The 11,134-nt window shown below is 35.0% G+C and overlaps 2 protein-coding genes across 2 annotated transcripts in view; both read left to right on the forward strand.

The window, feature by feature from the left end:
• The window catches only part of LOC138331842 (MAM and LDL-receptor class A domain-containing protein 1-like), an 89,212-nt gene that overhangs the window by 6,766 nt on the left and 71,312 nt on the right, over window positions 1-11,134 (forward strand). The window contains exon 3 of the mRNA XM_069279668.1: window positions 3,843-3,975. Coding sequence (XP_069135769.1) covers window positions 3,843-3,975 — 133 coding nt within the window. The remainder of the gene's footprint in view (window positions 1-3,842; window positions 3,976-11,134) is intronic.
• LOC138331031 (MAM domain-containing glycosylphosphatidylinositol anchor protein 1-like) lies at window positions 4,575-11,038 on the forward strand. Its single transcript, XM_069278486.1, has 6 exons — window positions 4,575-4,721; window positions 6,089-6,149; window positions 6,674-6,771; window positions 7,354-7,480; window positions 7,656-7,846; window positions 10,746-11,038. The coding sequence occupies exons 1-6, from the start codon at window positions 4,575-4,577 to the stop codon at window positions 10,977-10,979; spliced, it is 858 nt and encodes a 285-aa protein (XP_069134587.1). The 3' UTR covers window positions 10,980-11,038.

The raw sequence follows: 11,134 nt of genomic DNA on the forward strand, positions 1-11,134 counted from the left end.
GAGGATACTAGTTTTTACAACACAGTAAGTGTAATAATAGAGACGTTTGAACCCAATAGCCTTGATGGAATTACTTTCAGGGATAGGATACAGGTCAAAAAGTTACATTCATGATGAAAGCGTAACTTTTAGTAATATATCGTAGATTTAGTTTTTTAATTATTTTCATGCATGTTAATGGAGTAATTAGTCCAGCGGATTCGTGCAAAAATTTGGTCAAATTGTGCACTTTTTGATAAAAGCATGAAATTTGGCACATATCAAGAACACAACCAAAGGAAACATTTTAGGACCAGGGCCATTTCCAAAAATAGCCTATGACGTCATGGCGGCCATTTTCCAATATGGCCGCCACACATATTACTTATTACATTCCAAAAACATCATGACATAGTTATCAAAATTTATTCAGATTGAAAAATAATTAATTTGATTTGACATCAAGAACAAAACCAAAGGAAACTTTTTAGGACCCAGTCCTTTTCCAAAAATAGCTTATGACGTCATGGCGGCCATTTTCCAATATGGCCGCCACACAAATTTTACTTATCGCATATCTTCACATGAAGTTTTAGTTATCAAAATCCATTAAGATTTAAATATAATTAGTTTGATTTGACATCAAGAATACAACCAAATGAAACTGTTTAGAACCCGGGCCATTTCCAAAAATAACCAATGACGTCATGGCGGCCATTTTCCAATATGGCCACCACACATATAACGTATTACTGTACATTCCAACAGCATCAAGTCATAGTTATCGAAATTCATTTAAGATTTAAATATTTTATTTTGATTTGACATCAAGAATACAACCAAACAAAAGTTTGTAGAATCTAGGTCATTTCCAAAAATAGCCTATTACGTCATATCGGCCATTTTCCAATATGGCCGCCACACTCATTTTGCTTATCTAATATGGCCGCCACACTTATTACTTATTACTGTACATTCCAACAGCATCAAGTTACAGTTATCAAAATTTATTTAAAGATTTAATTATAATTAATTTGATTTGACATCAAGAACACACGCAAAGAAAACTTTTTAAGACCTGGGTCATTTCCGCCATACTCATTTTGCTTATTACAGGAGTATCAGAACTCATTTGTGATATGTAAATAATTAATATAATTCATATAAGCTTTTAATTTTTATTATAATTCAAATTAGCTTTTAGTTTTTAATACATTTATTTATTCAAATATGTCATTGTTCAGGCAAGTGTTGTTCCTGCTTTGAAGGCAGACTCATTACCAAAAAGTTATTATCTCCGCATTGCTTTCCTAACTGAAATAAAAAAAAACTTACACTACCTATTGTGTAGATAAGTATACATAGATAAGCAATGCATATTTTCATATTAAAAGAGCATGTGATGATTATTTTCTTTGATCAGTTTGGGAATCAAACTTCCAAATTTATGTTGCATCATTTCTTAAGATTACACTATTTACTGATTGTTCTTTATTCATGCGACATATTGGTGTCATTGGAAGATTCAGCCATAGTCAATAAAAACTATATTTCTGCTCTTGCTTAGCACAAAGCATAAAGTGAATGGGACACACTGGTTTTCTCATTTGCAGTTTAATGGGTCTTTGGCAGCATACATTTAGAGTGAATACATAACAAAGGCAATTATGTGCTTTATTCATCTATCAGGCTCATTAGAAATACCTAGTAGTAATTAGCATTACCTTAAGGGAAAGGCAGTAGCTGAATCATAGGAACATGTATATTAATTTAAAAACTGAAAAAGACCAAAAATCCAATGCCAAGACAACACATTATCAGCTTTTCTACTAATGAGATGTCAAGGCACTTGCAGGTGTGATCTGTGGTATGGATAATCCATTTTCAGAACAAGCAATGGAATGTATCGGTTCAGACAGCATACCCTTCCCAGAAAATGACTTATTACTGGAGAAAAATCACAACATTTTTTTTTATAAAATTTCACCATCTTTGTCCCAAATAAAATTAAATAGCAAGCGCTCGCCCCCATGAGGTAGGCTATGAGTTCTGTCCCCTGGCCGAAACATGCCAAAATCTATAAAAGTTTCTACTCCTGCTTAGCACTCAGCATTAAGGGAGTGTGACGACTGGTTATAAAAAGGGCAAGAATTCCACTATACAAGAAGAAACAACATGACAAGAGGCCCAGAGGGCCTGTATCACTCACCTGTTTTTTTTTAGTAATTGTCACAAAGACCCTTACAATTAGAAAATTAGCAAAATTTAAAAAAAAGGGGGGGGGGGGTTAGCCCTATCATTTGTACAATTTCAAATCCCCACATTATAAGGATGCTACCATTGCATTATGAGTGCTATCGCATCCTTAGTTTCAGAGAAGAAGTTCAAATTCTAAAAATAATATGTTTTATCCCTAAAATGATTCCCTATATCCAGAACAACATACAATGTAATCCTAAGACGATATACCAATGCAGAAATCAATGTCAGTTGGTGAGGAAAAGTAAAGTATAGATTGGTCCCATGAGCATCTTGAAATTCTCAAAATTCTACTTTTTACCTTTAAATATTTGCCCATACCAAAAACAATACTTATAATCCAATATCTGGGTTGGAATTCCATATCATTGTTTAGATAATGCATGTATAGCATTTCACAAGATGCAACAAAACCTTAACCTAGTATTTCGACCCATTGGACATCTTAAAATGATTGTTCCTACCCATCACAAGACTTGTAATACTAAGTTAATGTAGAAATCAATGTCAGATGTTACAGATAACTACCCCCCCCCCCCCCCCCCCCATCCTCGGGAGGCTAGTTAAAAGATTGAAATAAATTGAACAAATTCATCATTCATATCATTCATGAAAATCTCACTTTCGAAGTTTTGCAAATATCTATTCCTAAGTTTTGGTATTAACCTTTAATAGATATATACATAATAGTTTCAGATTTATTTTTATAAACTAGTGGCCATATTGGAAAATGTCAATTAGAGACTGCCATGTACTTAAATAAATGCGTATGTCCATTAGTAAAATTAATACCAAATGTGTCAAGGTACAACACACATATTCTCAATTACATAAGATATAATGATGTTTCCTTATTCCTTATAAATTGGCGGCCATCTTGGAAAATGTCTTTTACATTGCCATAAGTCAACCTATTGGGATTAAAAGCATTATTTTATGATCTATTTCAAATTGCTGAAACGCTTCAGTAACAATACCACTAAATATGTCAAAGTCCAACAAAAAATAATCATATATAGGAGATATAGTGATTTTTCTTATAAATCGGCGGCCATCTTGGAAAATGTCTTTTATAATGCCATTAGTCAACTTATAGGGATTAAAAGCATCAATTCAAGATCTAATTCAAATTGCTGAAACACTTCAGTAAAAATACCACAAAATATGTCAAAGTCAAACAAAAAATAGTCATATATATAGGAGATATAGTGATTGTTCTTATAAATTGGCGGCCATCTTGGAAAATGGCCGTCATTTCTATATTTAGAAAAAATCAGAGGTGGCCCGGGTCCTTATTTTGTTTCCTATATGCTTAAGTATATTTGTGCCAAGTTTCATGCTTTTATCAAAATGTGCACAATTTTTTTCACGAATCCGCTGGACTAAATGGAAAAATAGATGATATAAACATGAAATGTATATAAATGAATCTATGGTTAACTCTGAAATAATATAATTAATATAATAATTGATTACGATTGTGACTATTAACTCTCGACAAGCCTTGTGTTGACTAACCAAAATCTGACACTCGTGTTGAGATATCCCCGTCCACTTGACAGACAATGTAAGATCGTGTTAGTGTGATTAAATGGTGTTAACAGACAGGTGATACGGACTCTTCGAATACTGGACCCGAGTCTGCTGTAGCAGGAGAGGCGTACGCTTACATCGAGACGAATTGGCCGAGACAGGATGGTGACGTAGCCATCCTTTCTGGAGTGTTTTCTTCACCATGTAGGTATCACCAATGTTAATTAATATTGGTAAATTTATTCCCTACTATATGTCCCAAAATATTTATTGATGGTTCTGATTTTAAATCAAGATTTTCCCTCATGTAGATATCATCAATATTAATTGGCAAATTTTTCTATTGTCTACAATGTATTTTGCAGTAGTTTTTCAATCTCACATTCACTAAGGTAAAGACGTCAAAAAAACGTCGAGCAGCATACAATATTTGACATTGAATGTCTTTAAACCTATGTAATCAGACCATTTTTTTCAATGGGACTAATTCACAGGCCACGTGATACTTGGTAACGTTTGTGCGGGACTATTGTTTCTATTGATGATGGAATGACGTCCACAAAGATGGTATCCCGAGCTAACGTCATTTCAGTGGGAAAATTACAAAGAGTTACGTCCCATCACCACTGGAGACACCAGTCCCTGACAAACGTTATCGGGTGTCACGTGGTACTGAATTAGTCCCTATTAGTAAAATGATAATTTATTATTTTTTTTCTTAATCCTTACATTGTAACATGTTTTTTTTTAAAATGTTACTGCGCTTAGTGATAAATCCTCTCTGTCTGACGTTCGCGTACCACATGTATGGCGATGATATGGGGACTCTGAACGTCTTGGTCAAGGATGAGACTGGTGCCAATATCGTTAGTTGGTCCAAGTCCGGAAACCAAGGTGAATTATGGTACGGCGAAGTTATAGAGATACAATCAACGGTCGGGACCCGTGAGGTGAGTTGTTGTTGGAAGAGTTACTTGAACATTTAACGTTACAGCGGTCACGGATAGCCTCATTATACTAGGGGTTACTATCACTGTCGCTGTATCCGCCCCACGATTATGTCATAGTAAAGCTATATGACTCTGTATGTGATAGGATAGACAGTTTTGTCCTTTGATGTGAATAACGTGTGACACTGTATTGTTTTGACGTGAGGCATTGTTTTCGGTAATGTGAGGCATTGTTTTCGGTAATGTGAGGCATTGTTTTCGGTAATGTGAGGCATTGTTTTCGGTAATGTGAGGCATTGTTTTCGGTAATGTGAGGCATTGTTTTCGGTAATGTGAGGCATTGTTTTCGGTAATGTGAGGCATTGTTTTCGGTAATGTTTATCAATCATGGACCTTTGGTGAGGTCAATATGGTGTTTTACCACCTTTTTAGAATTAATTAAATGACAGAGGTGTAGCAGGTAACTCTGTAACTTACAAATTCAGAATAAGGGACCTAGTAATAGAGTGTACTGTAATTTTCTCCCAACGCTTGACCATTCTATCGTTACTAAATGTCGACTGACCACTGCCAAAAGGGGTTTTATATTTCTTGTTATGTATCAGTAATATATCATGTCATTATTTTCATAACTATAAATTGTCACTGGACAATTTGACGGGCTTTTCGCCAACAATTAATTACGATCAATGTTGTTCATATTAAAAAAAAACTTGGTAGCCCTTTATCTTAACATGCTACTGGTCAAACATCAGGTCACTAGGCATTTCATAAATCGTCAAGAAGTATTTTAAAGATTTAAGGTTTGTCGACCCATGTGACTTTACATATAGGTCAACGTTATTCATGTTAAGTGAGTTAGTAGCCATTTATGTTAGCATCTTATTTGAAATCTCTAGGTTTTCTAGAATTTTCACAAGAAATTATTTAAAATTGTAGAATTGTTTGCCAATGTGACCTTGAATGAAGGTCAAGGTCATCCTTATCAAACTCAGTACGCATTTATGTCAGCATGCTACAGGCTCTCATCATTAGAAGATTTAAGGTTATTTGGCCCATATTACCTTGAATATATGCCAAGGTCATTCATATTATCATACCTTTTTATAAAAAAGCACATTTGCACTTTAACCATATATTAAATTCGAGATCAAGGATTCTTACTGACAATCGTGAATTTATATATACATTTGTATACAATTCGCAAATGCCGATTGTCATTTCAATTCGCGTACCCGATCCCTCCCCAATGATAAAATATGTAGCTTGTTGATGGTTTAGATAAACGAGTTATAAATTCGTAGTATGCAACCTAATAACTTCATTTGTTACCATTGCTGTGTACAGATCACCATTGAGGGGATTAGAGGAGATGGCTACCAAGGAATGCTGCTATAGATAACGTTACAATAACGGAAGGGAGTTGTGGTAAGAAATTTACACATTGTTTTAACTTTACTAAGTTGGTGATTTTTATATTAAGTGTTTTAAAAGGTAGGTTCCTCCTTCGCCAAACAGTTAGCCTTTCCTATAACTGCTAGCGTTTTCATGCATTTCTAATTTCGTTTCCATAAGTTATCAATTGTGACCAATATTACAATTAATGTTCCACTTAAAGGTTTACAAACATTTTAAATAGTAAACGTTGTTAATATTTTCTATTTAAACTATTCTTTTATGGTAAATAAATTTGGCCTAATTAAATGTTTACTGTATTCTGTTATTAAATTATCCTGTCCAGATGACAAAATACATGTCAAAATTATCTAATCGATGGCTACACGTCTTTAACATTTTAAAAAAGCCCCCCATACACTTTTTAAGCTTTAAAACCCCTAATTCCTATCAAGCCACTTTCTGATCTAATCCTTTCATCAGTAATAGGGCGATGCTTTCACATACGTGTTCAATGTACTAAGTATAATCCATTTTTACACGATTATATTTGACAGCTACAGATCGAATTCCACACAGATGTACTTTTGAAATCAACGACCAATGCTTCCTCAGACAGGAAACAGATGATGATTTCGACTGGAAGCTTCCACAGGTATTCCCATACCGTTATTCTGTTAGTGAAAAATGATTTGATATCTTTCTATTATTGACTCATACTAATTAATTTTATTATCAATCTAAAATTCACGATGCTTGGGATTCTCTTAGTGGTTAATATTCGTTATCTTTTTTATTATGCAAATCCTTGATGTTTTCCCCTGTTAAATACAGATTACCATTTTACAGTCTATGACCACATGTAGTCAAAACCATCAATTTCTATCTACTGCACAGATGAGATCTTGCATTTGAGACATTGTTTATATCGCTGAATTCAAAGGTAGTATTGTGTCATTGGAAGGATGATACTAAGCTAAAATTACACGTTAAGGTGAAGCAATGAGAAGAAACGAATAGGTGAATCAAATATTTTTTTTACAAATTCCATTGTTAATTTATTTGAATGTGTGGCAAATATGATATGAACGTTATCAAGAAAGTTCAGGATGTTCAGGTGAAACAATGGGAGACAACGGATAGGCGAATTTAATATATTCACAAATTCCATTGTTAATTCATTTATACAATATCCAAATTATGACAATTTTACTGTTGCTTTTATATTAATTTGTAGAGTGGAATCACTTATACTACAAACACTGGACCGAGCTCTGCGATGGAAGGAGATTCGTATGCTTACATTGAAGCAACTTTTACAAACAATTGCGACGTAGCTGTTCTATCCTCAGACAGTCTAACATGTAAGTCTGGATGATATTATTTACTTTCAAACATAACAACTGATGTAACGCTGTTTATTTTTTATTATTTGTGAAAATAAGTTAAAAAGAACGATTTCAAAGAAGCAACGGATGTAGAGAAATAGACGAACAAACATGTTAACATATTAAATCTGACGGATGCGTTTTGCTTCAGTGGATGACCCGTTCTGTCTGACCTTTGCCTACCACATGTATGGTAACAATATGGGGAAACTGAAGCTTCTTATCCGTGATGAGACCGGTCTCGATGTCATCACATGGTCCAAGACCGGAAATAAAGGCGATGAATGGCACAACTTAAAGATAGAAATACCACCTTCAGTACCATCATCTCTTAAGCGTAAGGTGAGTGGTTACCTGCTAATATAATATGTTTTAATTGCTCTATACACTATACCTGACAGGTAGGCTTTGGGGTTTCCTTGTGAGAGTAACGTTACAGATTGACTGCTTAGTGTTTGCTACTAGACATTCGATCCTTCTCTTCCCTTTTAAGTATCTAAACACACATTTCTTTCCAAATGATCTCGTTGTCCAAGGAATGTGCTCAGGAAACTTATTTTCAATTTCAACTAATTCTTTGCAGAAAACAAATGGATTTTGCATCTGGGAAAGCCAACTTTACCATCGCTAGAAAGTGTAAAAAAGCGATGTCAATTACTTTAAAACAATCTGAATCTATTCGATCTCGCTTTTTCAAACTCGGTGAAACAATGCACGTAAGAATTACTCCTCTACCATATAAAGATTTCATACATTTTTACTTATCAGTGGCTTGCACGAAATCAGAGCCTAGAGTATAACGATTATCATTTATCTTAAACATCTAATTTTACATGTTTAAGCAAAAGTGCTTCAAATTCAGTAAAAAGGTCCTAAACCATGAAACTTCCATAACCTATTTTCTGAGGAATATCCATCGTCGGAGACCCACGGGTGATCGCACTACACTACGCTACACTTATATAATTATCACCCGTGGGCAAACCCATCGTAAACTATCGTAGGTAATTTATATGCATGAAGAATTTGATTGGTTCCAGTACGTTTTTGCGATGGGATTTCATCCAATCAGAGTAAGCGTTATATACAGTATACGGCAGCAACACCTGGCGGATGTTTGGGTACGCGATATTAAGGACCGAGACCACAATTAACTCTGCTATATGTTTCATTGTAACGTTAAAATTCATAATAAATTCCCAAAATTTCGTTGACAAGTTTCCATCTAACCTGGTCAAGGCCAATATCCGAGGAACAATTTCTGAAAGTCTCAACCTAGCATGACCTGCATTTTCTCAAGATATCTGTCATCAAGTGTCACCATGTGCCAATTATATACATCCGGGTCATGGGTTGGGGTCAAAACAGGACTTTTTACACAGGATCCTGGAGCAATAAAAACATGAGAAAATTCAGTATTTTACACTATAACAGTTAATTTGACATATACACTACACATCTACATTAAATTTGTTGGCAAATACCAAGTTCACAGGGGCATGCTGCATGTTTTCATAAAATACATACATTTCTGAAGGGACTTCATTCGTGGGTACTGAAACCGGAAGTATGTAATTGTGGTCTCAGTCCATTGTGAGCGCACGAGCGGTGTATACACGTGTGTGTATGGGCCAGGTACACTATGAACAAAAGCGTTGTAAGCTTCGTTTATAGCAGTATAGGATTTTATTTGGTGTTTTCAGTAATAATAATATGCTTTATTAGGGCAGAAATAGGTATTGTCATGTGAGTGTTTTATACTAATAGTCTTAATGTTATTAGGTATAAGGTATTGATTAGGGCATACGTATGTTGTAACTCAACGTCATGGAGCCAACACCGCCTTGACCTACATATTGTAACCATGCAAACACAGCTGGTTCACCGTGGTCAACAACTCCATTCTACCCTTGGTGTCATACCTCCATCCTCACCATACTACCATGACCTATGTGGTCATATGAGATAGTTTTGGAAGATAGATATCTGTATGATTTCTCCTTGATCGTTTCTATACAAAACTCGCATGTTTCTTATGGGCGCCGCCATTTTTTGTTTATCTTCAAGCTAATAAACCAGCTTTCATTCTGAAGAGTTCCGAACTATATATCGAGTATTCTAATTGGTCAATTCTAGTATGTGAATAAAAATAAAAATTCTACGAGGATTTTACGATGCGTTTGCCCGCGGGTGATAAGTGTAGCGTAGTGTAGTGCGATCACCCGTGGGTATGCGACGATGTGAAATATCATGCAAAGACTTTTTGATTATATGAAGAATATTAATAAATGATTTTAAAGTTCAGATTTTGCTAAATGAAATATAAGCATTCTTGTCGAGACTCGCGAGGCTAAATGCATGTTAAGAGCTAACTAAAAAGATAGGCTAAGGGTACATAGAGATTACATGGTTAGTATCTTAAATACAAGATTTATGTTGGTGCGAGACGTAGGAAAGCCGAGATGAGAGGCCTTTGTCGAGTCATCTCTGCTTTTCATGTCGAGCACTAAAATAAAACATGTACTTTAAGATACTAACCATGTATTCTGTTTATCATGTAACCATTATGGCATTCAAAATGAATGCAAATTGCCAGTTATTTACTTGGTTTCGCTCGAAGCAAGACGCTTTTGACGCGAAGGAAAAATTCATTCACGAAACCAAATGAAAGGTACTCCTTTTTTACTGCCGTTGGAAATATATAGTCGCATTCAAGAAAAAGGCGACACCGCCATACGAGATTTTCGATATTCCGGTGAATGTGACGTCACTTTTTAGCGGGACTGAATGACGTTTCAACCACCGGAAGGTTAAATATCAGAGTCAAGTTAGAAAAAGTTCCGTCAGATGTGGAACAAATTCACGTGCACGAATTGACGGATAAAGCATTTCGTATTGACGGATAAAGCACAAGTGTATCCGGCAGAAGTTATCGGTCAGTACTTGGCACAGTTGCAGGATAAATGCATTTTCCTCCTAAACAATACATACATACTTAGTCGAGTAACAAGTTTTATCTTTGGTTATTTTTATGTCATATCAGTACTTGAACTACCGGATGTCCAGTTAGGTGTGTGCTAGATGTACTTGGTTGAGGTAATCTCCAGGCTTACCGCTCGTACCTGACAAATGTCCCGCGTCAGTTTTGAACTTATCACACAGTGATGTTTTAACACCTTAACTACTCAAAGTACATGCAGATATATCTTCAAAAGCCTTCTGTTTATATTTTGCTTTTCAGATTATCTTTCAAGGTGTCAGGGGTGATGGTCACAGGAGTGATGTCGCTATAGACAACATTATATTAACGCCAGGGACATGTGGTAACAGCCTTATTTCACTTGTACAATCGTCTGCATTCACATATTTACAAACTTCATTTTACATTGAGTCGGTCATTGTGTACAATTTGTTTTTGGTTGAACAAAATCAATGTAAAATAACCGTTTATATTTCCAGGAATAATAGGCACTAAAAATATAGACTAAGAAAAAGAAAAGAAAAGGGCAACACATATAACAAGACAATTGTATTTTCATAAAAATAAGTTGGCATATACATTTGTACATACTTTTGAAAAGAATTCTGTACATGGCGTTTCTGAAACTGATTAGATTTGAAATGGAACAG

The sequence above is a fragment of the Argopecten irradians genome, chromosome 9 (assembly GCF_041381155.1).
Source record: "Argopecten irradians isolate NY chromosome 9, Ai_NY, whole genome shotgun sequence".
In the NCBI taxonomy this organism is placed as follows: domain Eukaryota; kingdom Metazoa; phylum Mollusca; class Bivalvia; order Pectinida; family Pectinidae; genus Argopecten; species Argopecten irradians.

Excerpts from the sequence above, each read along its gene's own strand:
- LOC138331031 (XM_069278486.1), top strand. The coding sequence starts at position 4,575 with ATGTATGGCGATGATATGGGGACTCTGAACGTCTTGGTCAAGGATGAG. Across the intron at positions 6,772-7,353 it reads TCGACTGGAAGCTTCCACAG|AGTGGAATCACTTATACTAC; the intron begins GTATTCCCATAC and ends ATTAATTTGTAG. Across the intron at positions 7,481-7,655 it reads ATCCTCAGACAGTCTAACAT|TGGATGACCCGTTCTGTCTG; the intron begins GTAAGTCTGGAT and ends GTTTTGCTTCAG.